The sequence below is a fragment of the Ostrea edulis genome, chromosome 9 (genome assembly GCF_947568905.1).
Source record: "Ostrea edulis chromosome 9, xbOstEdul1.1, whole genome shotgun sequence".
Taxonomy (NCBI): domain Eukaryota; kingdom Metazoa; phylum Mollusca; class Bivalvia; order Ostreida; family Ostreidae; genus Ostrea; species Ostrea edulis.
The window spans coordinates 28,515,341-28,539,422 of NC_079172.1; the positions used below are offsets into that span (position 1 = coordinate 28,515,341).

The 24,082-nt window shown below is 31.8% G+C and overlaps 1 protein-coding gene and 1 pseudogene across 1 annotated transcript; both read right to left on the reverse strand.

The window, feature by feature from the left end:
* Window positions 1-1,329: 1,329 nt before the first annotated feature.
* LOC125657654 (short-chain collagen C4-like) lies at window positions 1,330-11,680 on the reverse strand (annotated as a pseudogene).
* Window positions 11,681-12,531: 851 nt separating this feature from the next.
* LOC125657657 (slit homolog 2 protein-like) lies at window positions 12,532-23,730 on the reverse strand (the record flags this gene model as incomplete). The annotated part of the gene is made up of 7 exons (XM_056150697.1): window positions 12,532-13,214; window positions 15,065-15,136; window positions 16,571-16,642; window positions 18,513-18,584; window positions 21,222-21,293; window positions 22,248-22,319; window positions 23,663-23,730. Coding segments are annotated over 7 exons (660 nt in total), but the record flags the coding sequence as incomplete, so codon positions are not given.
* Between the last annotated feature and the right edge of the window lie 352 nt (window positions 23,731-24,082).

Consider the following 24,082-nt stretch of genomic DNA (forward strand, 5'->3'; position numbering starts at 1 on the left):
CGCATTTTACTCGAAAATGGCCATTTTAACAGAATGACCGCCATTTTGGCCCAAGGAGTAATTTGGAATGTCCTTATATTCAAAACTCTTCCTAGCAGAATGCCCTATCAGTGTACCAAATTTCATGCTTGTATCATTAATAGCACAATCTTCCCACATATCTGCTGGGCTATATGCATGTAATTTTGTTACATCAAGGCCGTGAATTACTTGCGACAAAAGCAAACAAGAAACACATAAATGTAATCAGTGACTACAAATCTTGTGGTATCATGCTAATTTTTGAGTCGTTACACCTACTTTTCTGTAAAAATTCCTTGATTGCCTATCAAGTACAATCAGAAATAGTAAATCTTTATATTCTAGGACAACACCCCGGTATTTAGGGGGAAATAACTCACACTGCATTGTGAAAAATGTATCCCATTTCTTTAAATTATGTTTAGCGTCAGAAATACTCTCACCCGTTTAATTGCAACGGTACAAAGTAGAGGTATTTATGTAAACCTTTAAATCTTGCAATTTAGTCATTTTCTTGCTTCTCATCCTATCAGAACGTTGTGAATAAACGTCGATGACATGACGGTATGCGAGTTGTTTTTTTGTTGTTGTTTTTTTTTTTTTTTTTTGTTGGTTTTTTTTTTTGTTGGTTTTTTTTTTTTGTAAGAACCAACGCTACCTTTAACTTACTCTTAGATGAAAACAATATGAAATGCATGTATGATGAAGTTTAATGTTTTCTGGCAATGGTATATTGTAACCATCTTGCGTATTTATTTTGATGAACTTCAAAGACAGAGCATATTTTGATGCTTACCGTACCCAGCTCTCTCAACAATCTCATTTAAAATGCAAATTCCATGGTCATTATAACGACTCTTTTTATTAATACAGCCGGTCGTTTGGTCGAAATTTTGTCCGCCATACCAATTGTTAAGCCCTTTTTGATATACTGATTTTTACTACGGATTACTCCGTTTACTTGAACAAGATATAGGGTTCAGGGCGGGTGTAACAGGTAACCAGGGATGCTTATCCCTCCTTAGTAAGCACCTGATCCCACCTTTTGTATGTCCAGGGTCCGTATTTGCCCTTCTCTTAATTTTGTATTTGAGTCCTTGTTTGCCCTACACTCAATTTAGCATTTTATATATGATTTACGAGATTAATCGCTGTTTTTACATACTAGTATTATAGGTTTTTTTTTCTAGCAAACTTATCCATTTCGGACATGGTGTTAGAGACACATGCTTCCATTTTCCCCAGCAATTACGAAATATATCCTGCATTTCAACCTCTAAGAATATGTTTTCATAATCAACCATGGCTGTATTTAATCAGAAGCTTTATTTTGCAAAGGTAGTGGTTGCTATAATAGAATTTTCTATTCTTTGGAACACACAACACACGCCAATTCTCGTCCCTGTATATATGGTGGGCATCTTAATGAACCGCATCGTGCTTCCACAGGATAGATAAGACTGCCACTTCGACGGTCACTGCCACCAGGTAGACTATCTGGGTGTTTGTCTAAACATCTGAACATCGTACCAGCAGGATGAGCATAATTTCCAGCAATAAGGTAACCATCATACTCTAATGACCAACCTTTGTAGCAAGTCGTTCTAGCTGTAAGCGAAAACGCAAATTTCAAATAAATAAAAGGACCTTGTTGTAGGTGTAGAAAACATTTAAAACAGTTAGTTATGCAACCCCATTAAGATCAGATCTTTTACCTGCTCATGTAGATTGCTATACAATTTCATACGTCACAAAATATACCGGTGACATTTCTTACCAGGTAAATATCGAAGTCAAGAAGAACACATTGAATGATTTTAGCTCATTCCTCATTAATCTTTAGCTTATTGTTTGTTTTATAAGTGTCGTTTTTCATTCCTCATTAATCTTTAGCTTATTGTTTGTTTTATAAGTGCCGTTTTTAATTCCTCATTAATCTTTAGCTTATTATTTGTTTTATAAATGTCGTTTTTATTCCTTATTAATCTTTAGCTTATTATTTGTTTTATAACTGCCGTTTTTATTCCTCATTAATATTTAGCTTATTTTTTGTTTTATAAGTGTCGTTTTTAATTCCTCATTAATCTTTAGCTTATTGTTTGTTTTATAAGTGCCGTTTTTAATTCCTCATTAATCTTTAGCTTATTATTTGTTTTATAAATGTCGTTTTTATTCCTTATTAATCTTTAGCTTATTGTTTGTTTTATAAGTGTCGTTTTTATTCCTCATTAATCTCTAGCTTATTGTTTGTTTTATAAGTGTCGTTTTTCATTCCTCATTAATCTTTAGCTTATTGTTTGTTTTATAAATGTCGTTTTTATTCCTTATTAATCTTTAGCTTATTGTTTGTTTTATAAGTGTCGTTTTTATTCCTCATTAATCTTTAGCTTATTGTTTGTTTTATAAGTGTCGTTTTTATTCCTCATTAATCTTTAGCTTATTGTTTGTTTTATAAGTGTCGTTTTTCATTCCTCATTAATCTTTAGCTTATTGTTTGTTTTATAAGTGTCGTTTTTCATTCCTCATTAATCTTTAGCTTATTGTTTGTTTTATAAGTGTCGTTTTTCATTCCTCATTAATCTTTAGCTTATTGTTTGTTTTATAAGTGCCGTTTTTAATTCCTCATTAATCTTTAGCTTATTATTTGTTTTATAAATGTCGTTTTTATTCCTTATTAATCTTTAGCTTATTATTTGTTTTATAACTGCCGTTTTTATTCCTCATTAATATTTAGCTTATTTTTTGTTTTATAAGTGTCGTTTTTAATTCCTCATTAATCTTTAGCTTATTGTTTGTTTTATAAGTGCCGTTTTTAATTCCTCATTAATCTTTAGCTTATTATTTGTTTTATAAATGTCGTTTTTATTCCTTATTAATCTTTAGCTTATTGTTTGTTTTATAAGTGTCGTTTTTATTCCTCATTAATCTCTAGCTTATTGTTTGTTTTATAAGTGTCGTTTTTCATTCCTCATTAATCTTTAGCTTATTGTTTGTTTTATAAATGTCGTTTTTATTCCTTATTAATCTTTAGCTTATTGTTTGTTTTATAAGTGTCGTTTTTATTCCTCATTAATCTTTAGCTTATTGTTTGTTTTATAAGTGTCGTTTTTATTCCTCATTAATCTTTAGCTTATTGTTTGTTTTATAAGTGTCGTTTTTCATTCCTCATTAATCTTTAGCTTATTGTTTGTTTTATAAGTGTCGTTTTTCATTCCTCATTAATCTTTAGCTTATTGTTTGTTTTATAAGTGTCGTTTTTCATTCCTCATTAATCTTTAGCTTATTGTTTGTTTTATAAGTGTCGTTTTTCATTCCTCATTAATCTTTAGCTTATTGTTTGCTTTATAAGTGTCGTTTTTCATTCCTCATTAATCTTTAGCTTATTATTTGTTTTATAAGTGTCGTTTTTATTCCTCATTAATCTTTAGCTTATTGTTTGTTTTATAAGTGTCGTTTTTATTCCTCATTAATCTTTAGCTTATTGTTTGTTTTATAAGTGTCGTTTTTATTCCTCATTAATCTTTAGCTTATTGTTTGTTTTATAAGTGTCGTTTTTCACTCCTCATTAATCTTTAGCTTATTGTTTGTTTTATAAGTGTCGTTTTCATTCCTCATTAATCTTTAGTTTATTGTTTGTTTTATAAGTGTCGATTTTATTCCTCATTAATCTTTAGCTTATTATTTGTTTTATAAGTGCCGTTTTTAATTCCTCATTAATTTTTAGCTTATCGTTTGTTTTATAAATGTCGTTTTTTATTCCTCATTAATCTTTAGCTTATTGTTTGTTTTATAAGTGCCGTTTTTATTCCTCATTAATCTTTAGCTTATTGTTTGTTTTATAAGTGTCGTTTTTCATTCCTCATTAATCTTTAGCTTATTGTTTGTTTTATAAGTGTCGTTTTTCATTCCTCATTAATCTTTAGCTGATTATTTGTTTTATAAGTGTCGTTTTTAATCCTCATTAATCTTTAGCTTATTTTTTGTTTTATAAGTGCCGTTTTTAATTCCTCATTAATCTTTAGCTTATTATTGTTTTATAAGTGCCGTTTTTAATTCCTCATTAATCTTTAGCTTATTATTTGTTTTATAAGTGTCGTTTTTCATTCCTCATTAATCTTTAGCTTATTGTTTGTTTTATAAGTGTCGTTTTTCATTCCTCATTAATCTTTAGCTTATTGTTTGTTTTATAAGTGTCGTTTTTCATTCCTCATTAATGTTTAGCTTATTGTTTGTTTTATAAGTGTCGTTTTTCATTCCTCATTAATCTTTAGCTTATTATTTGTTTTATAAGTGTCGTTTTTATTCCTCATTAATCTTTAGCTTATTGTTTGTTTTATAAGTGTCGTTTTTATTCCTCATTAATCTTTAGCTTATTGTTTGTTTTATAAGTGTCGTTTTCATTCCTCATTAATCTTTAGTTTATTGTTTGTTTTTTAAGTGTCGATTTTATTCCTCATTAATCTTTAGCCTATTATTTGTTTTATAAGTGCCGTTTTTAATTCCTCATTAATTTTTAGCTTATCGTTTGTTTTATAAATGTCGTTTTTTATTCCTCATTAATCTTTAGCTTATTGTTTGTTTTATAAGTGTCGTTTTTATTCCTCATTAATCTTTAGCTTATTGCTTGTTTTATAAGTGTCGTTTTATTCCTCATTAATATTTAGCTTATTGTTTGTTTTATAAGTGTCGTTTTTCATTCCTCATTAATCTTTAGCTTATTGTTTGTTTTATAAGTGTCGTTTTTCATTCCTCATTAATCTTTAGCTCATTGTTTGTTTTATAAGTGTCGTTTTTCATTCCTCATTAATCTTTAGCTTATTGTTTGCTTTATCAGTGTCGTTTTTCATTCCTCATTAATCTTTAGCTTATTATTTGTTTTATAAGTGTCGTTTTTATTCCTCATTAATCTTTAGCTTATTGTTTGTTTTATCAGTGTCGTTTTTATTCCTCATTAATCTTTAGCTTATTGTTTGTTCTATAAGTGTCGTTTTTATTCCTCATTAATCTTTAGCTTATTGTTTGTTTTATAAGTGTCGTTTTTCACTCCTCATTAATCTTTAGCTTATTGTTTGTTTTATAAGTGTCGTTTTCATTCCTCATTAATCTTTAGTTTATTGTTTGTTTTTTAAGTGTCGATTTTATTCCTCATTAATCTTTAGCTTATTATTTGTTTTATAAGTGCCGTTTTTAATTCCTCATTAATTTTTAGCTTATCATTTGTTTTATAAATGTCGTTTTTTATTCCTCATTAATCTTTAGCTTATTGTTTGTTTTATAAGTTTTGTTTTTATTCCTCATTAATCTTTAGCTTATTGTTTGTTTTATAAGTGTCGTTTTTCATTCCTCATTAATCTTTAGCTTATTAATTGTTTTATAAGTGCCGTTTTTCATTCCTTATTAATCTTTAGCTTATCGTTTGTTTTATAAGTGTTGTTTTTCATTCCTCATTAATCTTTAGCTTATTGTTTGTTTTATAAGTGTCGTTTTTCATTCCTCATTAATCTTTAGCTTATTGTTTGTTTTATAAGTCTCGTTTTTCATTCCTCATTAATCTTTAGCTTATTGTTTGTTTTATAAGTGTCGTTTTTCATTCCTCATTAATCTTTAGCTTATTATTTGTTTTATAAGTGTCGTTTTTATTCCTCATTAATCTTTAGCTTATTGTTTGTTTTATAAGTGTCGTTTTTATTCCTCATTAATCTTTAGCTTATTGCTTGTTTTATAAGTGTCGTTTTATTCCTCATTAATATTTAGCTTATTGTTTGTTTTATAAGTGTCGTTTTTCATTCCTCATTAATCTTTAGCTTATTGTTTGTTTTATAAGTGTCGTTTTTCATTCCTCATTAATCTTTAGCTTATTGTTTGTTTTATAAGTGTCGTTTTTCATTCCTCATTAATCTTTAGCTTATTGTTTGCTTTATAAGTGTCGTTTTTCATTCCTCATTAATCTTTAGCTTATTATTTGTTTTATAAGTGTCGTTTTTATTCCTCATTAATCTTTAGCTTATTGTTTGTTTTATAAGTGTCGTTTTTATTCCTCATTAATCTTTAGCTTATTGTTTGTTTTATAAGTGTCGTTTTTATTCCTCATTAATCTTTAGCTTATTGTTTGTTTTATAAGTGTCGTTTTTCACTCCTCATTAATCTTTAGCTTATTGTTTGTTTTATAAGTGTCGTTTTCATTCCTCATTAATCTTTAGTTTATTGTTTGTTTTATAAGTGTCGATTTTATTCCTCATTAATTTTTAGCTTATTATTTGTTTTATAAGTGCCGTTTTTAATTCCTCATTAATTTTTAGCTTATCGTTTGTTTTATAAATGTCGTTTTTTATTCCTCATTAATCTTTAGCTTATTGTTTCTTTTATAAGTTTCGTTTTTATTCCTCATTAATCTTTAGCTTATTGTTTGTTTTATAAGTGTCGTTTTTCATTCCTCATTAATCTTTAGCTTATTAATTGTTTTATAAGTGCCGTTTTTCATTCCTTATTAATCTTTAGCTTATCGTTTGTTTTATAAGTGTTGTTTTTCATTCCTCATTAATCTTTAGCTTATTGTTTGTTTTATAAGTGTCGTTTTTCATTCCTCATTAATCTTTAGCTTATTGTTTGTTTTATAAGTGTCGTTTTTCATTCCTCATTAATCTTTAGCTTATTGTTTGTTTTGTTGTGTCTTTTTTATCTTCAGAAATAACGCTTGTTTTGTATAATTGAAAACCAACATATTTCACATACATTTTTACAACGAGAATATATTTTCTTCGCGTTACAAGTGTACACATGTTCGGTGTTAAATGCCGACTCGGCGTTTTTCGCCGATTTATGTAAAGCACCAAAATACCCAAAACGTCCCAGTCAATTTTCATGGCTAAATTAATCACATGTCAAAGATAACCAGGATATGACCTTCCATAGAGTTTCGTCAGATCCTTGTGTAGTGATATATGTGAGCGAATCAAAATATCGTATTTTCATCAGAAAAAGAAAACAAAATTCAGGACAATGTTCCACATGTTCTTACCTGGAAATGTTGTCAAAATGGATCTATTTTTAACAAGGCACACAACACATGGTACGTCATGCTTGACAAGTTTATCGATGTGATTGCTGAAATGATATATTTCGTATTCTGTTCCATATACGTAATTTCTAGGCGTGCCCGCTCTATCATTGTGGATCCCCCACTCTGGATCTCTAGGTAAGCAAAGGGAGTCGACAGCTGCGCCAGTATGCGCGTAACTTGATCCTCCCATAAATCCTTTTAGAAAAAAAAATGATACGTGAATTCATTAACAAAGTTGAAGTTTTGTTTTTGAAAAATTCGGTGTTTATCAAATTTACTCAATGAAATATTTTATATTAAATTCATGACGCAGTTCTATGAATATCGTATATCTGTTTTCTATGATACGTTCTGTTTTCCTATACCTGAGTATACTAGCTCAGCATTGGACGGGCAAGATTTCTTCCCCCATCTAGTGTAAACAATGCTCTTGTTTCTACCATGGATCACTTAAATTACCGAAAAACAAAATCAGCATTATAAAAATGGTTTTTGTGCTAAAATGTATTCATCAACGAAAGTTGAAAAACAAAAAGTAGCAAACTATGTTGTCCTTCCATTTTACCAGGTTTTGATTTTATTTCTTCCTTCCAGGTTTTCATTTTTTATCAACGATGTTAATAAACTTTCTGAATTCGTGTCTGAAAGCTTCTGTGTGGTATGAAGAGGACAGCTGTCCTGATAGGTAACCTCGTAACATGTCCTTCCAGCTGTCAGACTGAGTATCCGCTCCACAAGTATCCACCATTAAAAGAAAGACAAAGAATGACTGCACCTGGGGGATAGACAGACACATTTTACAAATGTATAGTTATAAAGAAAAAAAAACGCTCAAGCAAAATGAAGCGCCTGATACACCTTTCATAATTTTTTTTAAATTTTGAAACTAGGACCCTATTTGTATCTATTTTACGATGTCGTACTATAAGAAGAACTTACTCGAGTGGACAAAATACAACTGCTACATATATATTTAGATGCAATAACTCTGAAAAACAAGTTAAGTGTAGATAAAATGAAAACGAAAAATTTCATAACAAATAATTCAACTGTTTCGTACTTTCGAGTACAAATTATATGCCCAAAAAGATTCCATGTTTGGTTTTACGTCTCTTCGAGAATTTTCCCCTCGTATTTAAATGTCACAGGTGTAGGTGGAGTACAACATTTAGACCTATGTTTTGCGCTCAGGGCTGTACTTGTAGCAGTGGGGGTTCTTTATAGGGATGGATATCGCCAAAAAATTGTATTGCGTTATTTCACGATTTTTTTCACAATATCATGATAATATTGCGATATTTGAGGACATTCTATTTTTTCCTTAATTCTCTGTTATTTTCATTACTGCTTAGGTGTTAAAGCGCAAAAATGCCAAGTATTTTAGACATCAATTTTGTGTAAATAACTATAATAAAGCAAATAAGGAAAACATCAAATCGAATAATTATCAAGTGATTCACAACCTATGATGATGATTGAATTCCTTCGCGTTTTTACCATGTTCGGACGTCATCTTGTTATTTCTAGTTAGTTCCTGTAACAGTTAATTTAAAACCTAACGCATAAACGTAATTTTCCAGAATTTACGTCTGCCCCAAAATATCGGGTTTTTTTTCACCGTATCGCGATACGTATCGTGGGACGAATTATCACGATATACCGGTAAAATCGCTTATCACTAGTTCCTAAACACTCCAAGGCCTGCCGCAACACGGGACCTCCGTTTTTAATGTCATATCCGAAAGACTCTTAATTCTCACTTCTACATGCATAGCGTTTGACGAATGAGGAATCTCCACATATGTTTACGTCTTAGGATTGACACGACCATGACGTGAGCGGGCCTCGAACTCATTACCTCCCGGTTACGAATAGAACGAATAGAATACAATAAATCCGTCAGCTGCGCGAAGATCAGAAGATCAACTTGGAGAGGGGATTCAATCTTGGTCATTGGTTCATTAAATTATTTATGAACCCGATCAGATTGTCCAAGACTCCACGTATCACACACCAATAAGCATCACTTACCAATGATTGTATTTAGTTTCAAATCAATATTAATACTTTTCAGATATGGATTATTCTTACCAATATGTATTCCATTTTACTACTTTCGGGAAATCTGTACGACAATTGCAACACTTTTTATATAAAGTTAAGGTAAAATGATAAACAACTGGTAAAATGAGTCGCTTGTATGCATGCTATGTACTGATCACGAACAAGGTATATTATAATGTAATTCTATACGGCAGGGTCGTACCTGTACCATTTTTGTACTAATTACCAAGGTCAGTAAAATGAACGATTTTTATAATACCCACATCTCCCTCCATAAAACTTACATCAATCATTTCTAATCTTTCTCATAAGATGCCCATATTATCAATATTTTATTCTAAGCATTGTTAACAGAAATTCCAATGACTAGTCTGTTGAAATTTCATATTTTAAACATTCACAACAAGGGACGCATATTGTCAAAGTACAGATATTGTAATCATCAATTTATTAAGCGCACTTTCATAAACATTGCAATGGTAAAAGTTTGTATGACTTTTCTTTTATCATTTGAGTTACATATTTAGGCGCATATTTTATGTTATGAATTAATGGTGGAAAAAGGATAACGCATGATTACTAGAAAGATCACGTTTATATAGGCGTGGCATTCCTCTAATTTGGTTTCAATATACAATAAAGAAATACCAAACTTCGAATTGTAAAAACAAACAAGGTGTTCAATTTCATAACAGTATAAATGTTATGATTCTTGCTTGATGTACATATATAAACTAAACTCAAATTAACATTTAAAGACTACAGATACTAGTATATTTAATAATACATATTTTAAAAATAAAATTGTATTTAATAACCTACATGTTCTTACAATGCATACTGATAATTAATGTTTATACAACGTCATTTGACATAAGTTGGAATTTAAACAATCCATGATTTGTTTGTGCACGCACATTAAAAACTCAATACCGTCGTCCATTGTACTCATTCATAGATAGTTTGAATATTCAATTCTCAATAGTTAAATAGTCACAATATTCAATACTACAGTGTTGAATAGTAAATGGTTTATTGCTGAATAAATGGTCATTCAATTCTTTGTTTAACAGTTTGCAAATAAGAGAAAACTATTTATTTGCCGTAAATTAAATTACATTTTACTTCCCAAAGAAAAATCACCTTTCTTGATTTCTACACAGTGGACTGAAACATCTACATTTTTAAATGTACCACGTTCATTGGAACACAATACCATTTACATACAGTTTCTTGCGAACTACGCTTACTTGCGAGTTCTAATTTAATTGATAATTTTAATTAAGGGTATGGATATTCAGTTAAGATTAACAGCTTAAAATAATTCATTCAATAACAAATATGGCAAATTACAGAGCACCCATGGTCCAATAGGTAAAAAAGCAAATCTGGCTCTCTTGTTTATGATTATCATCACGACGGCTATATAAATATAAATACGGTCACTGTTTAAAAAATATCTGTTTTCCCTCTCTCAACGACTGACATAACATACAGCACGACTGGAAAAAAAAAATAGATTCCGAGAAAGGGGGATTTTGTTAACATTCCGGAATCTCCCCAACCCATCAACACCAGTTTTCATTTTACATTAGCAATACGGGACTTTCGAGATACGGATCCACTCTGAGTTGTATCGCGCGTGGAACGTAATTGTAGGGCATGTCACTTCCGGATTACAATAACAACTAAGTAAACAAACATGGAATATTTCAATTGTTATCAATTTCCTGCATTTAAATGCTATCTTTGAAAGAAAGGAATCACTACAACCATTTTATAGGAAAATACAATTGATTAAATTATGCGAGTCGGCGTGGGAAATAAATTTAGAGAATATTTTGAGGATATCGGTAAAACTTCACGCCTTGCATCCAATGGTACGCGTCTAAATGCGCCTTTTCCCTTCCATCTAATTTACACCCAGGTACTAAGCACCAATAATGACTTGGATCGTCATCGTGGGACTGCGCATAGCTCTTTACGGACCGTCTGTTAGCGAAACACTATATGTATCGATGTCAACTGTGCCCTACAATTGGCTATTATCACGTGACCGTGGTGTATAAACGTCAAATATAATTGGTCGTTCTGGCATATCCCGAAAGTTCCATATTGTTGATTATTCAAACGCTTAACGTATGTGATATCATATCAAGAGAAGCGTCTTGCTGACCGAAATTTAATTCAAGATGACGGTTGTTAACAAGTCATATGTGGGCAAAACAACGCTGTATTTGACAAATTTTAAAAGTTTAGCATTGTTGAAAATTCTTTGAAAAATATCTGCTACCTACCTACCCATAGGTTAAATGTTGGGTTAGCAGAGAGAATGTGACATGTTTGTAAAAAAAAAAATTCAATACTGTTAATTGTTGGAAAATTCGGGATGTGAAATGATTTTTGCGGTCAAGGTTATTACATAATATCCGTGTGTCCGATTTTCGGTTTTGATTGATTCCACCTCTGGTGTGTTCATGGTTCTGTGTTTAACCTATTCTCAATTTTGTATCCATTATTGGCGTTTTGAGATTGATCACCGTTCGTTATCTTCACCTCTTCATTTCGTATTCTATGCTCCCATTTGTATGGTGCTTATCTCAGTGGTCTGATATGGAACGTTGAACCTGGATAACATTAGTCAATTTACTTCTCGTCACCTGAAATGATAAAAAAAAACTTAGAAACATCTGTTCTGCCAATAATCTTAAAAGTAATTTTTAAAGGGCATTGCTAAAAGTCACGAACATTTAAAGTACACTATCATGAAATAAAAGATCAATGTACTTTTTCTATTGGTATAATTAAGGTCACTCAAGGATGTAACCTCACTTGTAGACATGTACTTACATGTATATATTTAGTCATGCTAGTACTATTAACCAAAAACTGCAAATATAAAGTAGCTAATATGAATATCTCACAGTATATCTTAATAATGTGTAAAACATTAACTAAACATTCGATATATTTGATAATCAATTTGCTGGAATATTCCCTTCAGAATTATGATATAAAACGAGAATATATGGAAATGATTGATCATCTATTATAACAGAAGGGATATAATCATTATGCAGCATGTATCAAGAAAACAACTATCATTAAAACATCACGTAGGTCCAATAGATAGAAACTTATACTTACCAGATATCTGAAGAAAAACGTATGCAGCAAACAATTTATATTCTTTACATACCTCAACTACTTCCTTGACTTCTGATCCCCCAGCACATTATTCAAGATCATACGAAGGCACATTTATGTATATACGACACAGTGTCAGATAATTTGATTTTATAAATAATCCACTGCATGTCATAAATTGATGAATACAAAAATATGTACTTATGTATGTAAAACTTATACGGTACCAATTTTGATGCACCAGATGCGCATTTCGACAAATAATGTCTCTTCAGTGATGCTCAACCGAAATATTTGAAATCCGAAATAACTATGAAGTTTTAGAGCTAAATATAGCCAAAAACAGCGTGCCAAAAAATTGGAGCCAAATTCGTCCAAGAATAAGAGCTATGCATGAGGGAGATAATCCTTAATTTTGAAATGAATTTCTAAATTTTGTAACAACAATTAAATATACATCCGTATTTTCAAGCTAGTAACGAAGTACTTAGCTACTGGGCTGTAGAGACCCTCGGTTTAGTTTACAATAATCGTCTTGATATGTATTCAAAGAGAGATAATAATATTATTTAATGATGTTATAGACCAAAGTTGTAACACGAGGACCATAAATGATTAATTTTTGTACGTATATGTACATGTAGCACGCATTAAATAAACGATCGTGATATTCATGATACCTTTTGTGAATCAGTTTTGATAAAAGCATTTACATGATAGACAAAATAGCCTACCGGAGTCCGTGCAGTTTATGTCTTCAAATGAGACGTCAACTAACTTTGTACCACTGAGATAGCTAGGAGAGGTACATTGTGGTTCTTTATAGTATAATATCTGATAATCATATGTCAGAATTCCTTGCAAGAAATCCACGAAATCTTCCAGATGGCAATTGCAGTGAAAAGGATTACTTAATATCAACCTGCAAACATAAATATTTTGCATTATGTAATATATCGCACCTACTCTCTTTGTGGACTGTCAAAGTTATTCAATTTGTTATTCATTATGTGAAATGACTCATGGGAAACAATACTGCAACTGCTTTACTGTGATTTAAGAAACCTGACCAAAACTTTGGTAATTTAGGACGTTGTATTACGCATCGTTCTGGAATCTTGTTTACAGATAGACCTCTGGTATACCAAGGGGTCTGTGTTTGCTCAACTCTCTATTTTGTATTGCTTATAGGAGTTATGAGATTGATTACTGTTCGTTATCTTCACCTTTCATATATGAAGATAACGAAAAGTGATCAAGCACATAAATCATTTCACATATATAATTAATAGAAGAGGAAATAAAGATCCATGCACATACCAGAAGTGGGATCTGGTGTCTAGGGAAGTAAGCATCAACTATTGAACATTCACACCCGCTGTGAGTCAGCTACCGTTATCAGGTAAAGGAGTATTTGCAGTCAAAATCAACATGTAAAGAAAGGTCTACCAAACTGGTATAAACACTTCAGACAGCATTCGACCAAGTGATAGCCTGTATTTGCAATTTACATCATAGACATTTTGAAACGCAGACTTTAAACCAAAATGTTGAAACCCTGTAACATTGAATTATATTTCAGTAGAATGTCTCGAGTTAAAAGTTGTTTTATTAGTATGTCGTTGACGTCTATGTTTAATAAGATATCAAAATAAGAAAAAAATATAGAAGCTCTGTGGTTTCGTTCATTTTTGTAGTCTACTGGGATATTTTGAATCAACATATGAATGAAAATGAGCATTGTTAATAAGTAAAACGGTTTTGATGTATCCAATCTCCAGTTGAAAGCCACAACAGAAATTTGTTGGGTGTTTTTTTCCTGCTACAATCTCATGCAGAAATTCTGTTTCAAAACGCTACAAAAGAGATCAGCTAATAATGATCTGATTTGCAAGTACAAGCCATCATTGAATATAATGCTGCCTGATGTTTTTCATATCAATTGTTAGACCGTTCCTTACATAATAATTTTGAATACGGATTACTCCACTTACCCAATAAAAATACCCGAACAGCGCCCATTGCCGGTTTGAACGATCAAGTGGGGATGCTTACTCCTACAAGACACCTGATACCACTTCTGCTATGTTGATGGTTCATATTTTCCATTCTCTCAATTTTGTATTCTTTTTTAGATTAATGAGATTGGCCACTACTCGTGATCTTCACTTGTTCATTAATATATTATGACTGTACTCAATTCAGAAATCAATCATTATATATACTGTAATAAAGGAAACGTTTTGCATATCGAATCAGTTGAGAGATAAAAACACCATATGCAGGTGAAAATGAAATAGTACTGCATAAATATGGGAAGATGACGACGGAGAAGCTGAAATCATTCAGTTTGCCATAAAGTTGAATTGTTAGTTTGCCGTTAAGATGTACATGTGTATTTTTAATACAATATTTAAGTATAAAACAGAAGTGGATGACTATGTGGTGTCTTTTATTTCGAGTTCACGGGGATATATCGAATCGACATATGAATGATTATTATTATTGTCGATAGATAAAACGTCATTAATATTACTGCATGTAATGGTAAGTCAACGACAGATAAGCTGAAGTCATCTCTTTCGTCATGAAGGTTAGCTGTTAGTTTGTCTTTATCATGCTATAATTGCTGATTTTAATGCTGTCACTCAGATCTGATTAAGTGAGCAAACAACTTTTAAATAAATCCTCACTACTGTATTTGTCTCATCTCCTTTGATGCTTCCGATCTCATTATCGTTGATTTCTAATCTATGTTGCAAAAATACTTACAGGTTTTGCAAACTGGTTAATCCAACAAATGCTTCTTTCTCTAAAGTGTTTATTTTATTCTTATACAAATACCTAAAACAATAAAAATAGGAATCATTAAAATGACTTTTCTACAGTGAATTAACATTTTCTTTATTAAAGCCATTTCACCCCAGAAATACAACGCTTCCTAAAGCTTGTTGGTTTTTTTTTTAATTTACTTTCCCTCGCCGGTAAGTGAGAAAGTTTCTCTGTTTACTTTCGGAAGATTGGTGGTGTCTTCCCAGGTACATTGTATCTGGGTTCTCTCTTCCACCTATAAAAAAAACTGGGCGCCACCACAAAACTGAAAAATTGTTGAGTGTGACGGAAAACATCAATTAATCAATCAATCTCTCCCTCGATGATTATTCAAATATTTTGATACCAAAATAGTTTTTGAAAAATAAATCTACTGGAATTCTAAATAAAACGCTATATACATATCTCATTCCTAAATACAAACTTCCATAAAACTGTAAAGCGTAAACTGGATACATGTAACAGAGGAATCCGTAATATGATAAAGTCGTTCAGTTTGATTCTTTAATATATGAATGTACGCTGTACTTTGTATCTGTCGGCAAACACTGGGAAACACTCGACAACCTTCCTGTTATGATATTTTGATGTTTTTCAAGAACCCAGACTGTAGTCAATCAAGATTTATCTAATGAGGAGCAAATTTACCCTTCTCATGAAATGATAGCAGTGAGTGCCTGTCAATAATTTACAGTATCGCCAGAAATATTTATCGAATTTTGCTTGTGGAAGTAGTTGAAAACGTTACCACTTTATTATTTGACGCTTTATTTTATATGAAAAGAGATTTTGATGCTTTTATTGTTGACGAATTTTCCTCACCCGCTAAAATATCTAACACATCAAAAGTAGAGATAGCGAAGAGTGACCAATCTCTCAAATCCCGTAAAGAATACAAATTAAGAGTATGACAAGTACAGGCCCTTGGACACTTTAGAGGTGGGGTTAGCCTTTTAGGAGTTACTATCCCCTGTTGATCACTCATACCCTTTATCTTGATCAGACGTACGGAATAGTCTGTAGTCAAGATGTATAGAACCCCCTAACAATTAGTATAAAATACGTCAGAGAAAATTGACAGGCTCTCTTTGCTGAAAACAAATCATCATAACGTCAACTGTTGAAACTCCTGTAACATCAACTTGTTTGTTAGTTTTTTTGTTTTTTTTTATTAAAAAATTGATCATAGGCAGAATATGCCCTATTGTATAAAATCGGTTGAGAGATGGAAAAATCATATGTAGGTGATAATGGAATAATTGCTACAAAAATATTGGAAGATGACGATGTAGAAGCTGACTTCGTCCCCTTCGTCATCAAGAGCAGTTGTTAATGTACATGTAAACAGGCATTACATATATAAACTTTCTTTATTTTATCACAGAGAGATCAGTCTCCTCTCAATTGAACTCTATTTGATTTCTAATATGTTGCAAAAATACTTACAGTTTATGTAAGCTTGCCAATCCAACAAATGCTTCTTTCTCTATAGTGGTTATTTTATTCTTATACAAATACCTTTAAAAAATAGGAATCATTAAAATGCTTCTTCTACTGTGAAATAGTATTCTGTTTGTTGAAGCCACTTCACTTCATCAATACAAACCCTTGGGTGTATATCCGAAATCAGCAATGGAGAAACATCAAACTATTCTCTTATGTAATTTCCATGAATTTTGCATTGATATTAGGGACATGGAATAACACAAAACTTTTATCTATCAACATTTATTGTACAGGTACAGGCATCACTTTGTGTTTATTTAACCAATAATTATGATAACATGTCCATGGTATTGGCTACTGGCAATCAATTTGATGTTACAGAGGTTCCAAAAGTCTTGTTCAATGTCTCCAATTCCCATATTCTATTTTCGTTACAATGATCTAATTAGAAAACATAAGTTACTTCCCCGAAGTGTCTAATTCCAATTCTTACGGATTCTTTACACACTGATTTTGAATATAGACTACTCCATAATATTGACATTTAATTTACCTTCTATCGATGATTTGTGAAATCTCTTACTACCAAAATGTTTTTTTTAAACAATTCTACTAGTATTTTAAATAAAATATGTGTACATATTCCATCACTAAATACAAACTTACCTTAAACTTTAAAGGATGAAGCAGATACATTTGTAACAGAGTATCCGTAATTTGATAGAATTATTAAGTTTTAATTCTTTAATGATTGAATGTAAGCTGCGCTTTGTATCTGTCATTACACACGGGGAAACACTCCACGATCTTCTGTTTATCATATTGTGATGCTTTTCAGGAAGTGAAAAAGTAACTGATTAACATGGGGTTCACGGCGGGTGTGACCGGTCGACAGGGGATGCTTACTCCTCCTAGGCACCTGATCTCACCTCGGGTGTGTCCAGGGATCTGTGTTTGCCCAACTATCTATTTTGTATTGCTTGTAGGAGTTATGGAGTTATGGGATTGATCAATGTTCGTTATCTGCACCTTTCATTGAATACGGAGTAAATTCACCATTTCTTATCCCTATATTGATTGAGAGACAATCAATAAAAACGGTAAAGCCAGCAATTATGAACTCAGAATTTCGTTTGTAAAATAAGTAGTTGAAAAAGTCACCACTTTATTACTGAGTGCTTTAATATACAGGGACATATATTTTGGTGCTTTTATTTTTGACGAATTTTCCTCATTCGCCAAAATATGCAACATATCAAGATTAGAAATAACGAACAGTGATCAATCTCTTTAAAAATCTCATAAAGAATTCAGATTAAGAGTAGGACAGATACGGGTCCCTGGACACTCTAGAGTAAGGATCAGCCCTTTAGGGGGATTAAGCATCTCTTATTGACCGGTCACACAATATCTTGATCAGGAAAACGAAGTAGTCTGTAATTAAAATCAGTTTGTATAGAACCATCTAACAATTAGTATAAAACATGTAGGAGGAAATCGACAGCTTGTATTTGCAAAAAGATCATCAAAACGGTCATAGACTTTACGAAATACTGAATTCAAATCAGACTGTTGAAACTCCTGTAACATTGTTTGTCAGTAGCTTCTTTTAATTTAAAAATGATCATACACAGAAAATGCCTCCGTGTATCGAATCGTTTGAGAGGCAAAAACATCATATGTGGGTGATAATAGAATAATGCTACATAGATATTGGAAGTTGACGATAGAGAAGCTGAAATCATCCCGTTTCTCATAAAGATCAATTGTTAATTTGCCGTTAACGAGCTGATTTTCAATGCTGCCAATCCGAGTTGATAATGTAAACAGTCACCATGTAAATATATCTTCTTTATTTTATCAAAGAGATATCTGTCTCATATCCTGTGATTCGTTCAATTTAAACTATTCTTGATCTCTAATATGTTTCAAAAATACTTACAATTTTTGTAAGCTTTCCAATCCGACAAATGCTTCTTTCTCTATACTAGTTATTTTATTGTGGTACAAATACCTGAACAATAAAAATAACAATCATTAAGACATGATTCATACCGATTATTAGGCCGTTCTTGACACACTTACTTCGCCTACGGATTACCCCGTTTATTTGAGCACGATATAGGGATCACGGCGGGTATTACCAGTCGATAGGGAATGCTTACTCCTCCTAGACACAAGATCCCAACTCTAGAATATCTAGATATTCGTATTTGCCCAACTCACTATTTTGTATTCCTTCTAGGAGTTATGTGATTAATCACTGTTCATTATCTTCACCTTTCGACAACCTTCTAAATCTTATTACTTAACAAAGATGTATATGATAAGAGGATAGCATTACTGTATTACTTTTGTTTTTAAGATATACTGAGCACAAGGGACATAATCATGATCTATATCAGACAAACTCTGTTTGAAGAGTATCTGTATAGGATACCCGAGTCAAAGTGCCCAATCTAACGAATATATTTTTAGTGTATGATATTGTAACTGGAATGAGAAAAATTTCTGTCTTCCTTTGACTTACGTTGTGGGCGTCGAGTGGCCAGGTTTTCAAGGATGGAAACTTTAACTAATCAACATTTATCGAACAATGATCCTGGAAGTTGTTATCTATGTGTTTCGCCCATGTTGTTTGGTCTTGGGAGATTTCTAGTTTTTACCTCAGTGTTTTACGTGTTATAAACCTACAGTGGTCGTCTATGTTTTGTTTTGTTTTTTTCATTTATTTTTACATGGTTTGTATTACGCTTTGTATTGAGTACTTATTTTTCAAACTACATGCACATGGAATATAGTTCAAATGATATATCATAACATACTATGTGAAAGGCGAAAATAACGAACAGTGATCAATCTCATAACTCCTATAAGCAATACAAAATACACGAACAACCGGATATACCAAAGATGGGATCGGGTGCCTGGGAGTAGTAAGCATCCCCTGTCCCTCGATCACACCCGCATTGAGCCCTATATCTTGATCAGGTAAACGGGGTGATCCGTAATCAAAATCAGTGTGACAAAAACAATTGGTATGAAACGTGTCACTACAATGAAAGATGAAGACAACGAACAGTGATCAATCTCATAAATCCCATAAGTAATGCAATGATAAATAATTTACATTTGACCGAATGATGGGTTGTATTGGCAAACTTGTTCGTTACAACGACCATAGAATTTGCACATTAATGACTTTAAACGAGCCTGTTGAAACCCCAGCATCATTAACTTGTTTGTCAGAAGCCTGCCTCGATTTAGAATCTGATCATACGTAGAACAAGCTCTTGCTTATTGGATCAGCTGAAATATATACTCTCCATATTCAGGTGATAATGAAATATTGCTACATAAAAAATTTGGAAGTTCATGATGGAGAAGCTGAAATCATCCCGTTTATCATAAAGTTGTGTTGTTAGTTTGCCGTTAATATCTATTTTCAATAAAATATCTAAGTATAAAACAGATGCATTATTCAATGTAAACATTATACGGTACCCATTTTGATGCACCAAATGCGCATTTCGACAAATAATAACTTTTCAGTGATGCTCAAGCCGAAATTTTGGAAATTCGAAATAACAATAAACTTGTAAGAGCTAAAATGAAAACTTAAAGTGCCATAAACTGGAGCCAAATTCGTCCAAAGATCAATAGTAATGTATATTCAATAGATTGAATAGGTTAGTTACTATGGGATGCTGTGAAATATTTTAAATTAGTGACCGTGAGTTAGTATTTATAGATTGAGTCAGTTTATGGACGACCGATAGCACTATTTATCTTGACTGGGAAAACTATTGTGGATTGACAAAACATTTCATCGGGATACGTAGTACATGACCTCCCTCGTCTTCGACATTTTCCTGATGGCTCAGTATGATGTAGCTTGTTATCATAGAGTCGGATCTTTTTTTCTTTCAATTTCATTGTACATTTTGTATATAAAGTTTTCTGTAAGATAATCATGTTGTCCTTGAATGACAAAAGTCATCATTTTACTACAGTTGAAATAAGGTCTATGAAGAAGCGCAATCCACGGCTAATTGTCGCAGTTAGATATATGGCATGTTAAATATGGAAAAACTGAAATAATTCCAATGGTCATAAAGCTGAGTTGTGAGTTTGCAATTATCATCTATTTTCCATGAAATCTCGAAATAGAAAGCAAATATGGAAGACTTTGTGTTCTCTATTACCTCGAGAGCATTGGTATATATCGAGACAACATATGTATGAAAATGAATATTGTTATAGACAAAACGTCATCAATGTAGCCATATACTAAATCATGGATCCACCTACTTTTGGTTTATGTTGTCTTGTGTCCATTGTGTTTGTATGTCACATAACAGGTTATAGCAATAAAGAGAAATGGCACATGAACGAGTGTGTGAGTTGTGTTCAGATACATGTATATATTATACATATCTTGCAATGTCTGATCTCTACTGAATGTTAACTTGACTGTTGCGTATTAATCATTTTGCTGAACTTTATACTACTAAATGCTACTATTGCTGGTTTGCAATGCTGACAATCCTTACTTTCGTTTATATGTGAATCTTCGTTATTGTATCAGAAGTGGATCAGCCTCAACTCCTTTAGTACTTATTATAATAAACTATTACGGATTAATACTTACAGTTTTTGTAAGCTTGTCAATCCAACAAATGCTTCTTTCTGTATACTGGTTATGTCATTCAAAGACAAATCACTAAACAATAGAAATAATAAACATTAACTTAACTCACAGGAAATCAGAACAGGATAATGAAAATTCACTTTTAATATGTCAGTGATACCGGTACTCAGATAAATTTCAATCACTATATCAAATCTTCACAATTGATTCTTTCTCTAAAATATGTCTTAACAAAATATTGATGTTGTGACATCATTGATCTTACGTTGTTTTCAATACTCTTCTATTTGGTTTGAAATACTGTAGCACCGCGATAAACATTCAACACATCTTGATTTTAATATATTTCGATAATAATATAGCTTCTTTAATTAACACTATGTCTATATGTAAAACGTATACGGTACCAATTTTGATGCACCAGATGCGCATTTCGACATATCTAAACATATCACTGAGATTAGCATCAATATTATCGGTATTAGACCAATGCTAAAGGCGGTTTAATCAGCAAGGATAAATCTACAGTCAAGAAAAATAAATGTTATTTTTTAGTTAAATTTGAATTCATATCTCAATTTTCACCCCTTAGACGTATTACAACTCTTGAAATGTCTGATTTCTAATCAACAGTATCTTGGGTGTTACTTATGGTGTGACCGGTCAACAGAAGATGCTTACTCCTCCTAGGCACCTGATCTCACCTCTGGTGTGTCCAGGGGTCCGTGTTTGCCCATCTATCTATTTTGTATTGCTTGTAGGAGTTATGAGATTGATCACTGTTCATTATCTTCACCTTGCATTGCTGATTTGATTATCATTGATATGAATGCTAGTATCGCAGATGATTTTTTCTAGGAATGTTAGTAATGCTGATATGCAATGTTGTCAATCCTTACTGAATATATATGCATTTCAGTTTACATATGATTGTATCATTGCATCTTCATCATTGTATCACAGTGATATAAATCTCAACTCCTTCAATACTTATTATTACTGCTTTCTGAATACAAAAATACTTACAGTGTTTGTAAGGTTGTAAGTTCAATAAAGACTTCTTTTTCTATATTGGTTATACGATTCTGAGACAAATCACTAAATAAAGAAAATAGCAAACAGTAAGATAACGTAGTGGAACCCCACACAGTGAATAAAAATTCAGTTTTAGCCTGTCAGTGACCGTATATCGAAAAAAAATTACGCGTTAGAAATGTTGACTTTTGATAAGGATGAGGAACGTTCGCCAAATTAAAACAGTCAGCATAAACAAGTAAGCTGGGTTGTGTATTTACAGCTATACGCAGAGGAGCGAGCATTTGCAATTCTACCGTATATGACAATCATTTCAGTGCTCTGCAGGGACTCAGCTCTGTAGTATCAATAAATTTTTATCGAAAGAGAGGAAATTACTCCTCATTTCATTGGAATATACTTGAGTTAATATCAAGGGGACAATTTGAACCGACCGACTTCTTCTTTCACATACATGTGAAATAAAGTAACTGTCAATATTTAATTCATAATTTCCCACATTTGTATATAGGTATGCTATGGCTAACTTCCCTATAAACATAAGCTGCAAATAGAAATTACTTGTCACCAATTTGAACGATAGGAAAGAATGTGTTGTACTGTCGTTCATTTTTATGTAAATTTAGTCTGATGCTTGCATCACCTCCATCATTGGTAAATATGATGTAAACTTCTCTAATTGATGTGACCCATTAACATTTCGAAGCATCAGTAATGAAGTTTTGTTGATATATACACAAATGTTTTGTACTCCAAAATATTTCGAATAAAAATCGACCAGCAGCAAAAGAAGACAGTGTACGATTTCCATGCTGTATGCATTGTTTTGGTTGTGATGCTAATGGAATTGTATTGGAGGTTTTATTTATCACATCATATTTCTCCTATCCTTCAAAACATTTTCTTTCTCTCGGGTCAACAGATATTTCATTACGGGACCTATCAATGATCCTGCATTGTTTTCAATATTTTTCTCTCTCAATGGTTTAAGGTATATGTAATTTCCATACAATACAAATTTAACCTATCTTGATCACATTCAATGCCAACATCTCTGCTTAAATCTAGGCCAATACGAGTTGATATCACTGGGATTATCATCAATGTTATCGTTAGTAAATTATGCTAACAGTACGTTAATTAGCAAACTATCTCTTCAGGCAAGAGAAACGAATTTTTAATTCTTTAGTTTAATTTTGAATGTATCTTCCTGTATCTATCATTTAAGAATATAACAAAACTAGCAGTCTCTCTTCTAATAAGATTTTCAATGCTGCCAAATCTTTACAGATTAAATAATGAAGTAATTTATTAGTGAGCCTTCATTATTGGATCACAAGGATATAAACATAAACTTCTTAAATACAATATAACAATCGCTATCTCCTGAATACAAAACTACTTACAGTTGGTCTAAGCTTCCCAGTCCAATAAAGCTTCCTTTTCTACACTGCTTATACGATTCCAACCCAAATCACTAAACAATCAAGACAACAAACATTACGAAGACTGACAGGAGCCCCGTACATTGAATGAAAATTCAGTTTTAGTTTGTCAGTTACATTATATATTTATGTCATTTCCTTTCTAAATTACAATACATGTCAATTCTGAAATATAATTATGTATTAACTATCAGTGTTTTAGGAACCTTCATAGATATTCCTCTCTGATACGTCTCTGATTGATGTAAGCCATGGATATTTTGGAGGATCAGAAATGAATTAGTGTTGATATATCCAAAATCTTCAAATAAAAATTTACCAGTGGGAAAAGAAGCAAGGGTACGATTTTTTCCTTTATGTATTGTTTTGTTTGTGTTTCTA